Raw genomic sequence first — 19,854 nt, 5'->3', positions numbered from 1 at the left:
GCTGTCCCCTTTTCAGATATTTAGCTTAAAAAAATGATTTAATTATCGTGGCTTTGTGTTCAGTGTTCAGTTTTAACAAACCACATAACGTCATGCTTGAAGTGAAAACAGCGCAACCTCACGGTATTGATTCCTTTCATTCATTTATTCGATCATATTTACAAACAGCCGGAAGTGCAGTAAATCTAAAATATAATCCATATCTACTGTACATTGCATTTTGGTTTGCAAATTGTTTACAGAAGTATGAAACTACTGCTGTAAAATAACATTTCTTAGAAATTAAGAACAAAAGACCACAATCATGATACAGATAAGAAAAAACTAAAACAAAGAAACTTACCCATGGGCCTTTGTGCTTTGTGCACCTATTTGTTAAGTCACATCTCATATTTAATCAGGTTATTATATTATTGTGTTGCCCCCAGCACAGGTAGCTCTTAGACATATCAGGCATCTTGAGGGAGAAAAAGCAAAAGCTAAGTTTTGGAGTGTATAACCATGTTTGGCAGAGTACTGAAGCCCACCATATACATTTATACAGATATGCACATTTTTCTCTCAGTTTCTTCTGTTTATTTGGTCTAAAATTCTTCAGTGCCCTTAGTTTATACTTTTTCACTACTGGGAGACCAGAGAGAGACTACCCTCAGTCCTAAACAGCAGGATTAACAATCAGCACAGTGCATAGTTCACATTTTCTAATGTTCAAAATGATGTGCCTAGTGTATGCGGCGCATTCCGCGAGTCCTTCAAAATAAATGGCGTGCTAAGAAACCAGCAATTCACAGCCTTACATCTACATGTCACTTCAGAGGTGAAAAAAGAAAGCAACACAATAGATGGTGTTGTCAGATACCAGACAGACTTGAGTTGTGAAGGTTATGAGAAATTATTGAACCTTCTCTGCCACCTATGATGGGTCATAGTTAAGAAAGCATTCGATTAAGATTTTATATGTTTAGAAATTTCTAAGTAGGCAAATTCCAAAAGAAACCAAAAAAGGAAAGGAGGATTCAGTAAGCATGGGTAGATTACTTTGATATCAATCCACTTCAGTAAAAAGAAAACTTAATTAGCATTTCAAATTTGGAGCCAAAACCTGTAATTATCCTACAGTCAGTGTATGTATGTCTGTCTTCACCGTACAAAAACAAACACATCAACTCCTCCTACCAACACATCTCCTTCACATGACCATTAGACAAACATGGAACTACATACCTTCTGTAATTTACAGTGATCAAATGTAAAAAGACTTGCATTGGAGGAAGTACAGTTATACAAATTCTAGCACTATGCTGTGGCTCCAGTGATCAACAGCCACAGTTTATGGTGGAAGAGGCCCTATGATGAGATACAGATACAGGCACACTGTTGGATGTGAATATACACACACACACATGCACGCACGCGCATGTGCTCACACACAAATTAAACTGCTTGTATGCATACTTGCACACAGTTATGCATGCGCATACAAGGACACAAACATGGACAAACTATTCTGTTGAGGATTTCTCATCAACTTTTTCTCTGCAAAGTCAGAAATGTTCACCGATGCGGTGAGCAGAGATGGCAGATTAATGAGTTTAAAGTCTTTACCTCAGAAAAAAAGAAAAAGGCCTCATCTGGCCTCGTTTAGTTCCCACAACCAGGAGGTCCAGTCTCATCCGCCCCACAAAAGTGGTCTTATCACATTAAGGCAGGTAAGGTGGTAGCTATGTGGCAGGGTTGGAGAGTTTATTCATTGTTCCATTTGTTTACGTTCCATCAAATTTCTACCTTTTATTTATCTTCCAATAAATTATTAATCATCTGTTCTCCCACTCTAACTTAATAAGGCTTGGCCCAATCTGTATGGGGAGGGCTCCTGGGGCTGCAGTTACCCATTGAGGACGAGGAGTTGGACGCAGCGGAGTGTCCCTCCCAGAACATGGCGTCACTGGGTTTTGGGGGACTGGGGAAGGATCGTGAACTGTCATCCAGAGAGGCCTGGTTCAGGGGAGGTGGGGGCAGTACAACGGAGCAGGCGTCGCTCCCAACCAGACCCTCTCCCGAACAACTCTGGGGGGGCCATGGGCCGTTGTACCAGCAGTCCTCCCTCAGACTATCTGGCAGCAGGGTGCCTGACGGGCAGCCGGTGGGGGGGCAGGGGCGGCCAGAGCATGAGGGCAGTGGGGGGGCACTGGGGGGACGAGGCACTGATGGCCGAGGAACTGGGGGGTGGTTGTTCTTTTCCACGTCGTCCAGACACTGGACGGGAACTGTTGAGGCAGCTGCAGGAAGAGAGGAGGGTGAGAGCAAGAAAAAAAAAGGATGAGGAAAAACGAGGGTAAAAGACAATCAAACGTTAGCTGTGGTTGCACAAAACTGCATTTTTCTAGTTAGACCTGCACAGACAATCACTGCATGGACTGTGGCAATGTCCGTAAAAGAAGCACAAATATTAGAGGCAATTGTTCAGTTACCTTTTCTATCATTTTGGTGATACTTAACAAATTTCACTGTTCATTTAGTGACACTACTAGCTTTCAGTCATCACTGCCAAGTACTGAAATCCTTACATAACGAATAAACAAATGCTGCCGGCCTTTACATTAGACATGTTTACATGCGATATGTCACTTAGACCAATGGTTCTAAATATTTAGAATGGTGAGCCTTTCATGACGTTGGAAATATTAAATAAAGATTGATCAATCTGACAGATCTTAATTTTGGCAGAATGCTATAACTTTGCAAAACCCTGCATGACTCCAAGATGGTTTATTTTAGTAAATCTGGAAACTTAAAAAAAAAAAATATTGCACTTATTAGCAGTGTTTTACTAGACAGTAAAGGTGTTTGACTTAATGAATTTCTCTAGTAAATAAAAATAGCGTGTTTTCTGTCATTTTAACTAAATGATGTCGGCAGCACAAATGAAATGCTCTTTCCTCACCCAGCTAAACACGTCTTTTTTTTTAAATTTTTTTATTTAGCACTGAGATAACAACTCTGTATTTCTTTTCTTTTTTTTAACAAGTGGATTAAACTTTGGTTTCTAAAGCGGTTAAAAAAAAAATCTAAGCTCTGATCTCTAACTGTATAATAGACCTCAGTGTCAAAACAGAACCGGAGTAAAAATCGCACCCTGAGCAGCGGGCGGCGAGTTCCACAATGAAACCTTTGCACCATGTAAAAGTCACTTGGGAATCAGTAAATAACAAAAGCAATAATTAGATTTTGTCCTCGAGAACAAAACCTAATCAGACCTGAACGCACAAACACATTTTCTTTAATTTCATACAAAGCATATCCTTACACAAATCACATGTCCTAATCTCACACAGACACATCATTGCTTTGCTTTCAAATCATCATCTTGAGCGAATAATAAAGTTTAAATGAGAGTATCTGCTCCTGCTTTTTTTTTTTCCATACCTCTCTCCATCCACACATCTATCCATCCATCCCTCCCTGCTATGCTTCCATGAGATGGTCTCCTGAGTCTAGGATTTGAATAAAAGTGATTCCAAAGGAGGAACATTAGAAGAATACAGATACACAGTATGACTGAATAAATACATAGCACACCCCCCTCCTCCCTCTGCCCCGCTCCATTTCTTTTGCCGCTCCTGCTTTCCTCATTTCACTCCATCTGCTTCATCTAAGTTACAGGATTACCCTCTTATTCAGTGGAATAAATAGGGCAAGATTTATTTTCTTGCCATATTTCGTTCTAATTTTCACCTCCTGGTCTCCTCTTCTGACACTCCGAGGGAATCGACAACAGAGGTAATCCCTCCTAGGGTAGCATACATCATCACAGAGGGAGGGGAATGGAAGGATAGACCATTTCATGATGTCCTTTATCAAAGTGTTGGAGGACTTTGATCATATCCACAGTCTTATCACACTCTTATACAAACTGCAAAAAGAAGCAGGAGGAGAAAACTTCTTGGGAGGGGGAAAAAAACACTCCCGTTACTGAACAGAAGCAGTTCATTAGTTTCCCTGTTGTAATTACTTCAAGTGCTCATTAACAGTGTTAGATCAGCTAAATGTGTTTGTCTCTCTATTAATTAACTCTGTAGTTACATCTACATACAATTGTTGCAATTTGTTTTCTTAATCTTTCATCATTTGTCCTCGCTTCTTTAATAAGTTGCAAGCTTTTTTTAGGGGCTTCGGTAAGACCTGCATGTGTGTGCAGATGTGACGTACAACAACAACAACGTAGGGTTTGAGTTTTTCTTTTTAAGAGCCCTCTATGGGAAGTGGACTCTGCTTTGCTAATATAATGGGCATGGGGAAAAGAATGAAAAACACACTGAGGTTAAATCAGATGTAAAGCAGATCAAATGCAAAAGCTTAAATAAAATATATAAATATTGGGAAAAAATGAAATATGATAAGAACAGGATAAACATTCAAGAAAATGTCAAATAAAACAAACAAAAATATTATCTGGTTTCTAAAGGGAATGATATAAATGTCAATTATTTTTAGGGTAAAGACATGAAGAGACTGAATACATTTTGTATGGTTGCTTTTAGGAGGTTCATTTAGGTGGTGACCTACACGACAATGCATTAATGCTATAAAGGAGACTCCTCACTGTACAGGAGCTGAGGTGATAAAGGACACAGTGGAGCACAGTTGATTATCACACGCACTAAAACAAATATTAAGCATGGGATGATTTGTATTCAGACACCAACTGTGGCGCAATCCTGAGCTCACTCACATTTCTGCAGATGTGCCTCACCTTGTCGCGTCTCACTGATCAGTGGCCTGAGTTTCCTAATCAGGCCTGTTTGGTGCTTCAGCTCTGAATGGAGACGGCCGACCTCAGAACACAGAGCTTTGTATGTCTGCTGCATGCTCTTCTCCCTACACAATAAACAAAGCATTTCACTTAAATGCAAGTTTCCTCAAAGCTGGTGTTAGAAACACCCAACTGTCAGACAGGATCTTGTGGTAAATATCATGAGCAGCTATAGAGTACGCTCAGGAAAAGGAAATATTTTAGAAGAATCTTATTCTGAAGTCAAATTTACCTGTTCACTGAAATTTCACAATGTTCAAATGGCACCCATCATGTCAATTTTAGTCAAAATTAGTGGATTAAATGTACATATAAGATTAATCTATTAAATAAATTATAGACATACCAAGGTGATCATGTGCTTCTTTGCTGACACAATTAATATCAGTGACTACAGTCAGACAATACTTAAGAGAAAAAACAACAACAAAACTGCTTCAGACAGTACTGGTTGATTTGATGCTTAATCAGCCAATAACATTATCTGTATTGCAAACAAGAAGAAAAAATAAATAAAAACAGTGATGTATTTAAGGATGGCAACACCTACAAAACAGTCTTATCCACACCTTTTATAAAGATGCAAAATCTATCAGCACTTGTTTTGAGTCCTAACACCCGCTTCATATAGCGTATCACACAGCAAAAAACATGAACAGAAAGCCTATGGCGGAAAAACAGGTTTTTGTGGTGCTTAAAATAATTAAAAAGGTAGACAAATTATAAAATTTTCTCTTTTAATAAATGTTAATAAATAAATTCCATACAGATGTTATGCATGTCAAAATTCTGGTCTTAAATTTGACTTGTGTTGAGCACCCAAGTTTAGGGTCTAACTCTTCATATACTTTTGAGGTTACCTCCACATCATACTGCAGACATGCATGCAGTCTATGATGAGCAGATTCATAACGCTGCACCCTCCTCTAGTGGCCAAACAGGACAAGTACAATTGAAACTGTGGCCATACAGAGCACTGCATTCACAAGCTTTAGCTTTCAAAGCAAAGACATAAAAACAGTATATTCTGTAGTTTCGTGTAAACAGTGTTCCTACCTGATTCTCTGTAGTTTCATCAGGGCGGATCATTTAAAACTGATTTTTTGCATAAGACTGTGCTTTAGGCAAGACTTCCCATCTTTTTACAGTTGCTTTGTAACTACAGGTTACAGAAGTTATGGTTGGGCACTTTTTAATGATATTCATAAAACACTATACCTTGCATTATACTTTGCATCACAGGTCTGGTCCAAGTCTGGTCCGTTAAGGCCATGCGGCTCCCCCTAAAACAGAGTTAAGTTATGCAAAACAGAGAGTGGAGGTGCAGTCTCTTGGTTGTTTCTGACAACTCTCCCCCCAGAAAACCAAACAAATCTGCATCCTCCACTCCACAACAACTCACACTTATGTCCGTCAGTCTTTTAAGAGTTCATCTCCCAACTGTAGCATACCCACCCTGGCCTCGTCTTCACTACTGTTTCCCAGTGTCACCCTGTCTCTCTCTGCCCTAACACCTCTACCGATTTCTCCTCCTTTTGTTATGCGACAAGAGCGTCTCTCATCTCAAGCCCCCCCTCTATCCTGTTTTCTGAAACTCCTTCTTCCCTGTTTCACTCACCGCACTTCTCTCTAGTAGCCGATTGTTCTCCAGTGTCACCCTCTCCAGCTCTTCCTGCAGTTTGTGGATCTTTAGCTCAGTGTTGATCCTTTCCACCTGCCAGGAGTCCTGAGAGCTGTTCAGGCTCTTCATCACTGTGGACAAGCACGCAGAAAAACAGATGGAATTTGTGTTACAAATGGTACAAAAGCCATAATTGATTAAAGACACTGACTTTTACACTTTTACCAACCAAATATTTCAACATCAGTTTAATCATAGAGCAACATTTTACATTTTCATAGAAAATCATAGGTAGTATGGAAGTAAAGGAGAATGGCACATGAGTCAAAATACTCGAGCCTGTCCTGTATTTAAATTGTACTTGAATCAACATATATGTTATATATAACCACAAAAAAGCCAAATGTACTTAAGAGTATTGCAACATAAAAATGTTATCATATCATATAAATCAGGTTGCTGGATTTTTTTCCCCTAGTGACTATATGACACTATTTATTCTTCCAGTGCTGTATTAGATAAAAGTGTTGAAATAAATGTAATTGTTACTCTGTTACTAATCACATTCTGGATGTCAAGGGGTCCTCTCAGCTCTAGGAGGATGTAAGTGTACCCTTTGGGTTATTACAATTAGTTCTCGTTATTTGAAAATGATACGATTTTGCTGGTTTCGTCAGACCTTCAACATTGCCTGCAATGGTTTTCAGTGTGAAGTGGGTAGGATAAGAGGCTACCAAAACAACTGGTGTTTGAGTAAAGAATCTGAGAATCGTGCCATGTTCATGACTGAGCATAAAATGGATTGACAGAAGGGCTGGTGCTGTGTCAGATGTAATTCAGGGGATGCTGGAATATGAATGACTGTTAACGCGCTTTAATGGCCGCAAGCTTCCGTTACGGAATAAGAGAAGTTGCTTTCCTCTGAAGGGTGGCTGGTTAAGCAGGTGAGACATCCAGATCGAGAACAGACTGGAGTATCTGTAACTCTACTCCAAACAGGTGCCACCTGAGATTTTTCAAACTTCTCATCAGGTTGTCGCTTGGAGGTATAACGGGCACACCCAACTAGTAGGTGATCCCAAGGTAGACCAAGAGCTCATAGAAGAGATTATATAGCTTCTATGGTCTGAAAACATGTGGGAGAGAGGGACGTCTGAACTAGCTCAAATACTCTACTGCTACCATGGCTTAACTCATGAAAATAGATGGATGGAGATATTTTAGAGTAGATTATTACTTCGATTGTCCGACATAGCTAATTATCAAACAATTTCAGTCCTTGAATTTAATATCATTAAAATTCAGGAACAGGATTCTTTTCCTAGTATTTCATCCAAATCTCATGTGCTCTAAATGTCCACTATCTGTTTCATCAAAGGACAGAACCATTTCCACTGAGCAGTTTAGAGACAGCAGGCCTGTGTACTCTACCTGTACCTTGGCTGGTGTCCATTTCTGTCCTCAGCTGAAGCAGCTCCACCTCTTTGGTGTGAAGCTGCTCCATCAGAATCCTTTCTCTCTCACTCGTCTCCCTTTTCTGACAGAGGAAAAAAAGCAAAAAAACCAAAACAGACAGTGAGCCAAAGAGCATGAAGGTAGAGTCAGTGTATTTAAAACAATGTTTCAAACTCTTACTTTTGCCGTCCCAGGTGGGCAAAAAAAACCAAACTCTCTTTATTATCCTTATACTTGAAAATAAGCTACTGTCAGGTTTGGAAGACATTAAGCCTTTAAGCTTGGCTGCACTGTTAGTTTATGAGATGTTCAGATTAATCAGTAAAACGCACCAGTTTGTTAAGCTCCATCTGCAGGTCCTCCTTCTCTATATAGATACCTCGGTAAGCACTGAAGGCCTTGTTCACGTACTGGGGCCCCTCTGATGAATGAGCATCTGGCCTGAAAAGCTACAGTGGTGAAAGAAGAAATAACAGAGAAGAAAGTAGAGGAGAGAAAAAAACTGTTCAATTTAAAATCTTGCGGTAGGAAGTCACTTTCCTCCCACCACATCCTATCTTGATGGACCAAGTGCTGCAGCACATGAAAACTAAAACTGACAGATTTTAAACAAACAAGCTCGTGCTCTGCCCACATGTTGTGCCCAACTTTCGCTTCGGTCTGCAATCGGTATTAAGACCTTTGCTGTTCAAATAACTCTCTCTCTCACTATATCCGTTTACTGGATCCTTTGTTCTTAATTCCAATTTCAAGAGCCTTCTTCTCTGCTGAATATGAGCACAGTGTTTGCCAAAGACACACTTCTCCAGACCTCCTTTCTTTTTTAAACAGAGCACATTTATTTCTCATTGCTGGGTTTTTTTCTGTTTTGACAACAGACCAACAATATTAATGATGCTGACATGCATACACTCCAAGAGGTTATTTTTCCTTTTTTTTTTTTGTTTGCAGTGAGGTATTAGTATTTTGTGTTTGTCCATCATTCTGAAGTCATGCACAATAGAAAAATCATTCATCTTTGTTCATAGGTCACCCTTTGTAAACATTGCTCTCTGGTTGTTTAGACAGCATGATAAGCTCTATGTTCTTAAATTTTGTCTCTCTCTTTTCTATCCCCATCTTCCCTTTGTTGTGCCATCCTCCTATTCTTTCCTACTCTACTCTTCCATCTATACCTTGTCTTCAAGCTGCTTCACTCTCTTCTTCAGCAGGGCATTGTCTCGCTCTGTCTCTCTCAGCCTCTTTTTGATGTCCTCGTATGCCGTGACCAGGGCAAAGTGGGAGGCGACCGATTCGTCACCGGCACACACCGACACAGGACTCTCAGCAGCAGTGGTGTAGGCTGTCTCATGTTTAAGGATGCAAATGTCATCATCCACTGCTGGGGAATCCATACCTACACAGGCCATATTCTGAGGCAGATAGAAGACCTGGGGGATACATGAAGAACTTCTTTAAATATCTTATATTTGTGTGAAGAAACTATATTAGATTTATTATCATATTAAAAAATAAATATTTTCTATATTATCCAACAAACAGTCTACACTAACAACTTGTTCTATTCATTCATAAGGCATTTAATGTCTGTAAGTAGAATTCTCCTAACAGTCAATGGTCTTTTTAAACCACAGTTTCACAAAAGAAGAAAGCCCCGCCAGAGGTTGACATCAGAAAACTCCTGGAGACAACGAGAGGTTTTTAGCATTCAAAATCAGTTTGTTCACATATTGCATGCAATTTTGTGCTGGTGCTTCATATTACCCTTGGGCACTTGACACTGGAATTACATGATTTTGATTTAACACCAGGGATGAATGTACTTGGAAGGTAGGTCCTCTTCAATTACCAACACTGAACAATAAAGAAGGAGTCAGATCTGTAATAGTCTACAAAAGATCTACCCCCCAAAAAATGCAATTTGATTGTGATTTCCATAACATGTACATAACATTGTGTACACTAAGTTCCTGGCCTGTGGCTTTGAATGCGAGGCTGAAAAAGAATTTATCAAAAAGAAACTTTAATTCTGCACATTTACAAAGAAATATCTCACACTGACTTGAATGCCTTTGTTAAAGGAAGTGCCAGCAGAGCTGACTTCCAGGAACGATATGAGTGTTTCAGTAAAGCTATTTGACATATTCCCCACACCCTCCTGGATAATTTCTGCTCGGAGTAGCTCGGTTTCAGAGACGGTGCAGCTTCTTGATGATGTCAGCATGCAATGATGCAGCAAACACACAGGAGCCAAGTTTTTATCACTAAAGGCCTAAGCCTTTAGAAAAATAAGTTTAAGCAGAGTTACGGAACAGTTTGATAGACCCGCGGAGATGAATAGAAACGGAGAAATAGAGAGAGAGAGAAAAAGGAAAACTGCTGACTTTGACGACAGTCGGCATGAAAGCGAAAGCGACCCACAACAAGTACTTAAAAACGAAAGTGGACGTGAATCCAAAACAAGGCGAGAAGAGCGACGTAATTCCTTTAACACTTCTCCACTTAAAACAGGAAAGCTAACAGCTAAAAAGCTTATCTCAGCTGAAAAAACACGATCTTCCACACAAAGCGACGGCAGCAAACATCTATAATCGTTCTGAAAACAATCAATGAATTTCGCGTGTATACAAAGCTAACGTTACGCCGTTAGCTTCCGCGAACAGTGCTGACAAACACCAAACAACCCTGACGTCCGGTTGTGAAACAGCCTACAATAAGAATAACACAACAATTAAGCAACGGTCTTTAGAGAAACATAAATACACGTCGACAGCTAAGCGCATCAAAATGATTGATCTATTATGATGATAACGGCTAGCTATGCTTGGCTAACGTCTTCTGGCTAGGTGCAGAAAAAGGAGACGATTATTTTTTATTCTCGACTTTCAGTTACCGTGTTAAACGCTGTCCTCAGTTAGGTATCGACTGACCACATAGGACTGTCATTTAATTTGGAAAAAACAAGAGCTGTTTCAAGGAGAAAACAAAGAGACAAGGCTCGGCACTGGTGCCGTGTCTCGACCGAACTGACAGGTGAGAAAAACAAAAACTTCCGGGAGTCACTCCGCTGCTTAAGTCCTTTCAAAATAAAAGCACAGTCTTAAAGAGCGTGTGCACTTTCTCACACACTGTTACGATCACCATAGCTCCCATTATCCCTTTCTCAGTATATGCATAGCACACGCTTCATGAATTCTGGCATAAAAATATAAATATTTGCTCCATGTTCTATATTTCCAACCTTGTAGGTTTCTCATATGACCCCCCCCCCCCTTCCCCAAATGCTGCAACTCTAAACATATCACATGTCACAGTTTAGGGCAGAAGGCACTTCATCTCCCCAGCTAAAATCTCCAGCAGCAAATGATGAAGTATTTGCTGCAAGTATCTGAAAAACTGAGATTTAGGGCTTGGTCTAGAGGTGCTTTGCTGCTTGAGGACCTAGGGATCTTGCTGTAATTAATGGAAGCATGAATTCTGTTCTCTACCAGAAAATCCCGAAGAAGAATGTCTGTCCATCAGTTCATGTGCTGATGCTCAAGTACAAATGTATTAAGTGTTTAAAAATTGAATACAAATTTAATGCCACAAACTTGAGTTGTCATATACATCTGTGAGTTTATGTGTACAACAGTATGCACATGTGGTCTGTGCATGTACACACACACTTTAATCTAAAAAAATTGCTGAGATTAAAGTCAGAATTTTTCTCAGAATGCTGACTTTTTCCCCAGAATTAGTTTTTCTCAGAATTCTGACTTTTTTTTTTAATGCTGACTTTTTTCTCAGAATTCTGACTTTAATCTCAGAATTTTAACCTTTTTATTAGAATTCTGACTTTTTTTCCGCAGAATTTTGGAAAAGAAGAAAAAAAGACCTGCCCACTTTTTCCCTCAGTGGCTCTAATCCTCTTCTGTAAAAACCACTCTTTAAAAAATGTGGTTTGTATTTGTTCCAGGTAAGTTTTGCTGTAATATGCAATATATATAATCTGAAACAGGTAAGTGTCACAGATATGTCAAAAAAGGAAAGAAAGAAATCAGGTAGTGTGTGTATATTTTTCATGGCACTATATTAATAGATAAAGCTAAAACTTGGCACATATTTTTACTTGTGGTCCTTATATTGCTTAAAAATTAGCTCTCTATTGTGTGTGTTTTTGTGTTAAAGGGACAAAAGAGTACAGGCACTACTTGTTAAGCTAAAGAATGACTTAAGAAACAGGCAAGAAAACAAGTAATGCCCTGAACCATGTTTAAAGGTAATAGTGAACAGGCAATTATTTCACGAGTAGCACGAGTGTTATAGCTAGGGTTGCCGAATCTTTAACTATCAAATAGCACAATGCACAGTCAGCTGGACATAGCGTAAATATGCACTGTTCATCCATAATCTTATAACAAAAATACTGTAAAATGTTGGTTTTCAGTTTAATCAATACCTTATGTAAAACAATAAAGACAAATACAGTAAATGATAACAGAAGTCACAAGGGCATTTCCTTTGAAAAATAAGCAAAAAGGAAACAAATACTGTAAATACAGTCTTCATTTACCCAGCTTATTCTACTACGCAGACCGTATTACTCCACACTTGTATGCGCGAAGTACGATTGCGGTCAAATCAGATTTGGTATTTGTAAGAGTGTCATCTGTTGGTCAGAAAGTGACATTGCAGGTAACGGTCAATATACGGGGCATTTAAGGTCGAGTAAGGGACAAACCAATGACAGTATAGAAATCAGTTTTGCGCATTATACTGTGGTATCCCTTAGTTGCCACTTGCCTAAATTAGGATTATCTTCCAGTGACAATTCCCAAATATAACGGGTAAGCAAGAAAATATAATACTTTTACATATATTATATTACATATAATATTATAATACTAATAATAAATATTTAATGTTAACAAAAACACAGGTTTGGTTCATTTTTTTTTGTCACAGTACCTAAAACTGATTAGCTGCTAGCGCTAATGTAGCACTTACCATTAGCTTATTGCTCAGCTTCTTGATAACCTTTTGTTAAGTTTTCGTTTGTGACATACAATATGTTTTTTATATGTGGGTGTTTCTTTTAATTAGCGATATTTACTTCTTTATAAAGTGATGCCTTTACAAGCAGTTAACCTAGTAAAAAGCAATTCCCTAATGCCTAGCAGCCCGTCCTTACTGATGTTTGTATTTTGTCAGTGCAGTTGATGGTAACTTGATGGTAAGTTGATGGTGTAGTCCTGAAGGTATCTTAAATCTTAGTCATTCTCTATAGGTTTAGTGCAGCTAATTAAAAGTTTTACATAACAAGCCTTAACAGGTTGATATTCATAATCCGTTCACATGATACTTTTAAAGCAGTAGATCTAGTCAGTCTGCATACCGAAAGACTAAGCTAAGCTGATCAAGAGGTTTTAACCTTAAATAGGTCCATAGTAAACATTGAAAATGCTTTATGGAAAGTGAGAGAAGCATTGGTTTTATCCCTCATGAGATTTATCTAAAGCTAGTAGCAGTATACGTGTAGGCTGCAGTATGGAAACGTGCGTGTTTGATTAAAATAAGAATTTGATCAACATATTGTATGGGCAGCTGTGGCTCAGATGGTAGAGCGCACCATTTATCAGTTGGAAAGCTGATTGCTCAATTCCTGATTTCTGTAGCCCACATGCTGAAGTATCCTTGGGCAAGATACTGAACCCCAAGTTACCTCTGATTCATCGATCAGAGTGTGTTTGTGAATGTTATAAAGTGCTTAGGCATATATGAAATTGCTGTACGAATGTGTGAGTGATTAGGTGGATGAGACTTGCAGTAGTACTTGAAGTGTTCAACTGAGTAGAAAGGTGCTGTTTAAGTACCAGTCCATTTATTTATTTATTTCTAACTGATAGTTTGGTTTCATGATTTCTGATGTTGGGCATACTCCACTGTGCATTATCCTATTAACTATTAAGGTGTATATTTTTCTCTGTTCACTGTATCAGCTCAGTTGTATCCAGTGTTGGGTAAGTTACTTTAAAATAGTAACTTAGTTACATTACTAGTTACTTCTATCAAAAGTAACTCAGTTACTTCAAGTTACTCGTTACTTTCAAAGTAACTAGTTACTAGGGAAAGTAACTTTGGTTTTACTCAGAATTCTCTTGTTAATGTGTTGCTTCCATCACTTTGCCAGTCTTCTAGCTTCCTTACTTGCCACAAGTGCACTGTGCCACCTACCAATAGAAAGGAAAAGATAATGTGCATATTTCCACGAGAGAAATCCCACGCCTGGACCGTCATTGACTGCTGCCATGATTCTAGCCTATGTCACAGCGTCATGTGCGCCTTTTACATCCAACACAAAAACTGCAGTCGTGGTGCTTTGATTGTACTCAGAACTCGGAAATTCTGCCTTCTGAATAGGAAGATGTAGGTAACACCAGACTGCAGATGAGCTGCATACAGGGCTGGACGGGGACAAAAAATCGGCCCGGGCATTTTGACTAGAGACTGGCCCACCATTATAGGAAAAATCATAAAGCCTTTGAATGAAAACAAACGCTGTTGTGACAGTGATGTACACTGTTTTGATGGTATATATGCATCAATCTATCAATCGTTTGTTGTAAGATTCAGATAATTATTTTTTAAAAGCTAGACATTTTAAATGAGAATAAGAAAGAAAAGTATTTCTTTCTGCCCACCTCTCCCTGTTAATGCCCTACCTGGCCCCCCTGGCAAAACTTTGCAAGATCCGCACCTGCACAGTTACCAGCTGTCAGCTACCTAAAAAGGATCCTGGGGTTATTTGTCTCTCAGAAACAGTTCATAACTTCCCTTCAACTCATTCATGTCACCTAAAAGGTAAACCTGTTTCTCCATCACCTGCTCAGCTCTGATGATTCAGTAAGGACATCTCCTGGTTTCATCTTCATGTTTCCCTCTCACCAGATAACCAAACCGACATCATGACCAGCAGCTTTTTTGCAGCTGTGGCTCCAGCAAACATCAGCTGATACTAGAAATTAATATTAAATAAATTCTAATAACAGCTGATCAAGCTTAAACGTGCTGCTGTTGTTTAACGCGACATCGGCTGGTTTCCTCTTTCTGGCGCAAAGTGGGCGATAAACAAACAAGAGAGCCGATCAGTTGATTATTGATCAGTTTTCATGATTGAAGTAGAAACGGGAGAGGGAGGGGGGAGAATGAGAGAAGAAGAGGCAGCTGTGCAGCAAAGACACAGAATAACTCCAGCTTTGTGCCCTTTTCATTGTAGCTGAATTACGGGACAAACTGTTCCTTTTCACCTCAATGAGAAACGCCTAATATTTTCTCTGAATACCAGACGGGACGGTTGGCAACTCTAATAACTTATGAACAAAATAAAGTTCAACATTAACTTCATAGCACCCACCCAGCTGTATAGAAACTCCGTCATGCTAGCTAGTACGCAGTACGGAAAAAGTCAGAATAACGAAAATAAACTCCACCTAACCTTGGTTTATATCTGACCCAGATAGACTGCAGGTCATAACCTCTTACCTGAAGTTCAGTTCACACTTGGACCGGCGGCCACCTTGGGTCTCTTTTCCTTCTGCGTCCCCTTTCTCTCATCCACCTGCTGCCTCCACCACTTGCCAATGTTACAGAATCTGTGGAAGCTCCGCGATAGCCACCACACGAAGTAACGAGTAACGACCCTATCTAAATCCCAGTAACGACTAACGCGTTCCTGATTTTGGCATAATAACTAGTTACCGTGCTCGTTACCACAATAATAACGTAGTTACTGTAACGCGTTACTTAATAACGCGTTAGTCCCAACACTGGTTGTATCACAGATGTATTAAAACTGCTATGTTGTCTTTTGCAGTGTAAGAGAAGCTGCAAAGATCACTGACATGACATGTGAAGAGAAATCTGAGATCTCCATGGCAAAGACACGTCAGCGTAAGCCCAGCAATTGCATATATTAGCAGTATTTTTTACTCGCTTTTAAAAAAAAAACCATCCGTTTAGATTTGTTTTTTTTGTGATTTGAAGAAGAAAATGTTCACAAGATTCGTTTAACTGTCATAATGCAACACAAGTGCTATTTGTAACTGTGTCAGTGGTGGTGGTATCATAAATACATCTCACAATTAGAGTTCTCTTTATTACAGGCCACTAGATTGAAATAAAGATTTCTTTGCTGTCCATGAGATCAGGATTTATTTGAGGCTAACACAGTTATATATTTTTTTCTTTGTGGCGTTTGAATGTTATCCCTATTCCTGGGTGGGTTTCCTCACATACTCCAACTTGCTCCCACAGTTCAAAGACTTGTGTATCAGGTTAATTGATGAGCCTAAATTAGACAGAGATGAATGGCAGATAATATGCTTAAAGTGTACAGAACAGAGAGCATTGCATGATTGTATGATTAAATGTGGCTTGTAGTCTAAAGTGCTCTGAGTGGTCAGTAAGACTAGAAAGACTTCCGAAGTGAAATTGTTAAAAATCAACTAGTAAAAGCATTGTGGGTATTAGTAGTGGTATCTATTATTGAGTATTTGCATCAATGTCATTACAGTGTTGTCAGAAGCTCAGTTACTTATGAGAGACATTGAAGAGATGATGAATTGGTGTGCCTCGTTAGATCTCTCCAACCAGAGACATCAAAGAATGGTATGTTTACAGTGAACCACGTGACTGTGCTGCAGACCACAGTCAGCCCAGAATCAAGTATTTTTATTTGTCAAATCTCAACCATACTCCTTCGAGGGAACTTACCCGGCTGAGTTTACATAATGTTTGTCTTCTTTGTTTCTAACCTGCTGTCTTTCTGTTTTTAAATGGGTTTATTCGTTTAATTAATTTAATCCTGTCTCTATCGTACTTAATGAAGCTGTTACTATACTTCTGCTATAACAAGGTCAGAAGTGGTCAGGTTATAAGTTCCCTACAGTTGCATAGCAACCCAGTTAATTTCCCTTCTTAGCTGCAAGAAAAGGATATGCAAAGTAAATCTGAATTGCCATTACTATAAAATATATTTGACACAGACGTTAACCGTTTCAGTCCATTTAGTTTCACTTTAGGCTTAGCCTCTGGACATCTCTTACATTGTCTTCCATCATGAGCATGATTGAACAATGCACTCTAAGCACTAGACTAGACCCTCCTGACCTCTTTCCCAAAGTGCCACAGTGGGTGACGGATAAAAAAAACTTTTTGCCAGAACCACCTGGCAGAATCATAAAAAGAATTCTATTTGCTAAACCATAATATCTTTAATGCATGTTGCTCTGATTTAGGAGCTGTTATTTCAGTGAGTAGATTTACAGCAGCCTTGACAGCTGCATCAATTTCATCTGCACGTGTTGCCAGCCTCAGCCCCACCTACAAATGTAACGATTGGCCCAATCGTTTCAGGAAACAAGACAACCAGCGATCCATGAGAGACTGTTCAGTCTCACAAAAATAAAAATTGAGCTCCAGGTTTCTACCTCTAGAACCCAATTAGCAGGAGGGAGGACTCCCTATAAATAATTTTTCTCACAGGACAGCTATAATAGTGTGTGTACGCACGCACACACACACTAGAAAACACACAAATGAATGCGCAGCTTCTGTCTATTGCAGCTGTTAACAAAGCACAAAGGATGCACAAATGACCTTGTTATTATTTTATGTGCTGAGGCATAGTGTGCACAGCACAGCCTAGTGTGCATGTTGTTGTTGTTGTGACAGAATCAGCAGGAGTGTCGGGCCAGCATAGAGGAGGACGGAGAGACCTTGGTCATAGAGGGCTTCAGGTTTGAGAGTGCAGCAAGCAGGCAGGAGCTGAAGAGGCTGAGTTCACAGGCTGCTTCAGGAGGATGCCAGGGTGACACGTGACTGACTTCCAACTTTGTGAGTCCATTATGCAGGCTGATCAAGGTCGCATGACTGACAGCAGTAGAGGAAAAAAAACAGAATAACACATGTTTACTCTTATATATATCTCTGAAGCCATATATATATGATCTGGTATAAAGAATACTTACTATTTTAAGGAAAAGTGTTTATAAATATTTTCTGTAAGACTAAAAATTTCCATTTCTTGTTGGTTTTTAAAAAATATCTTTTATTAGTAGTTCGTCTGCTTGTTGTATTCAACTGTGGTGCATTTAATTATAGTGCTGGACATATTCCCCGGTATGCAACAACACGCTGTGAATGAGAGCTGAGGGGAGGACATGGTCTGCTCTCTGATTACACGGAGCTTTTAGGCTGTTCAGTGTCTTTCCTGTTTATACTGTAGTGTAGCTCGTGAGTGCTTTTATTATAGTGAAGTTTCATAGCTCACTGTACTTACTAGTACAGCTGGCTTAACAAAGTACTGTATTATAAATAAAATATTACATTGCCTTTCTTGGACATCTAAGAGTCATATTTTTGTGTGTTTTTAATCCATGGTGAAACTAGTATTTACAAACATTTATGATGACTTGTTTTACTACTTTTTGTCTGTAATAATTTAAAATATATATTAACATCATTCAGCTGAGACTGAAGAAGTCACTTGGATGAGTGACGAAACGTTTCTCCCAGAAAATGCTACGTCCAGATGAACAGAATCAACTTTTGGAGATTTATTTTCCTGGATGATTGAGAATGCATCAAGACGTATTAACATCATTGTATTCATTTCAAAAGGGAAAGGGCTGTAAAGATAATTGTTAAAATTAGTTTATTCACTTGGTTATTCTTAAATATTAGTGTCATCTATGTTTTACCTTACAGTTGCCTTAGTATTCTTGCAGGTTACAGCTCAGGTCATTATATATTGTTTGACCGTACTGCGTCGGACAAACCAGAGCGCAGTGTCCTGCAGAATAATACGCTTCAGCCATTTATTATCTTGTCAAATCCCCTAAAATGTCGAGGGCTTTAGGATTGCAGTCCGGCCTCGTAACTTCTTTCAAAAGAAGCGCCATCACTTCGCTGACATTGAATTAAACATGAAAATCTGCAGTTTGTCAAATATATTCTGAAGCTGGTCAAACCATTGCTCTGTGCGTGGTCGAGAAGGACTAGAGCAGGGGTGGGCAATCTCAGTCCACGAGGGCCGGTGTCCCTGCAGGTTTTAGATGTGTCCTCGAACCAACACAGCTGATTTAAATGGCTAAATTAGCTCCTCAACATGTCCTGAAGTTCTCCAGAGGCCTGGTAACGAACTAATCATGTGATTCAGGTGTGTTGACCCAAGGTGAGATCTAAAACCGGCAGGGACACCGGCCCTCGTGGACTGAGATTGCCCACCCCTGGGCTGTTTGGCTGCGACGTGAACCAACAAGACCTGGCAGAAGAATAAAAAGTGTCAGAGCATCAATGTAACCAATTCACAAACTCCCAATTAGAATGTCAGATGAACGATTAAGCCCAGAAGTTTACCAAGCATTAACATACTAAACAGACTGACATAATATATGCAAATAAGGTCATTATTATGCATGTGCTAGTTCAGTGCCCAAATTAAGTCCTCGTTTGGAGCACTCGGGATATGTTTGCAAGCACCAGCTCTATGACAACATGTTATAGAAATAATGGTCACTTGAAAAATCTAATTAGCTCTACATTTGATTGTAAGCTGTATTAGTCACTGGAACATGAAGAAAGCTTGAATTAAAATTAGCAACTGAAGCTAGAGAGAGGAATAGAAGACAGAATCGAATCGTGGATTGTTTGGACATGCGATGCGCAGACATGCTAACGAAAGCATCCTGTAATCAGACTGAGTGGCATAAGAAGTGGTGAAAAAGCATTTAGCAGATGCTGAATTAGTGATGACTGAAGTTGCTTTGTTGTTTATCAGTCTTGTGTTTTCATCCTTAAGTGCTGCATGAATTATTTATGTTTCAGCCCACGTAATTGGTGGGAAAACAAACAACAACAGCAAAAAGAATGGGGAAACATACCAGACCAGGAGAACACAAGTATTAATCAGTTGTGTGGTCCT

General features: G+C 39.3%; 2 protein-coding genes across 3 annotated transcripts; one reads left to right on the top strand and one right to left on the bottom strand.

Moving 5' to 3' along the window:
• Positions 1-132: 132 nt before the first annotated feature.
• Positions 133-10,932, bottom strand: azi2 (5-azacytidine induced 2). 2 transcript variants are annotated; one of them, XM_006794934.3, is made up of 8 exons: positions 10,783-10,932; positions 9,065-9,319; positions 8,222-8,338; positions 7,866-7,971; positions 6,432-6,565; positions 6,032-6,096; positions 4,754-4,878; positions 133-2,279 (listed from the first exon to the last, which is right to left on the bottom strand). In XM_006794934.3, exons 2-8 carry the CDS (start codon positions 9,296-9,298, stop codon positions 1,837-1,839), a joined length of 1,224 nt encoding a protein of 407 aa, XP_006794997.1. In that variant the 5' UTR covers positions 9,299-9,319; positions 10,783-10,932; the 3' UTR covers positions 133-1,836. The 2 variants fall into 2 exon arrangements, with proteins under 2 accessions (XP_006794997.1, XP_006794998.1); XM_006794935.3 differs by having other exon boundaries at positions 7,872-7,971.
• LOC102792685 (uncharacterized) lies at positions 10,223-18,266 on the top strand. The gene is made up of 5 exons (XM_087847910.1): positions 10,223-10,315; positions 12,684-12,718; positions 15,745-15,821; positions 16,444-16,538; positions 17,604-18,266. The coding sequence occupies exons 1-5, from the start codon at positions 10,223-10,225 to the stop codon at positions 17,748-17,750; spliced, it is 447 nt and encodes a 148-aa protein (XP_087704036.1). The 3' UTR covers positions 17,751-18,266.
• The last annotated feature ends 1,588 nt before the right edge of the window (positions 18,267-19,854 follow it).

The sequence above is a fragment of the Neolamprologus brichardi genome, chromosome 11 (assembly GCF_056152115.1).
Source record: "Neolamprologus brichardi isolate AB-2024 chromosome 11, ASM5615211v1, whole genome shotgun sequence".
In the NCBI taxonomy this organism is placed as follows: Eukaryota; Metazoa; Chordata; class Actinopteri; order Cichliformes; family Cichlidae; genus Neolamprologus; species Neolamprologus brichardi.
The sequence above is the reverse complement of the archived record's forward strand: the minus strand, read 5'-3'. Positions and strand labels throughout refer to the sequence as shown.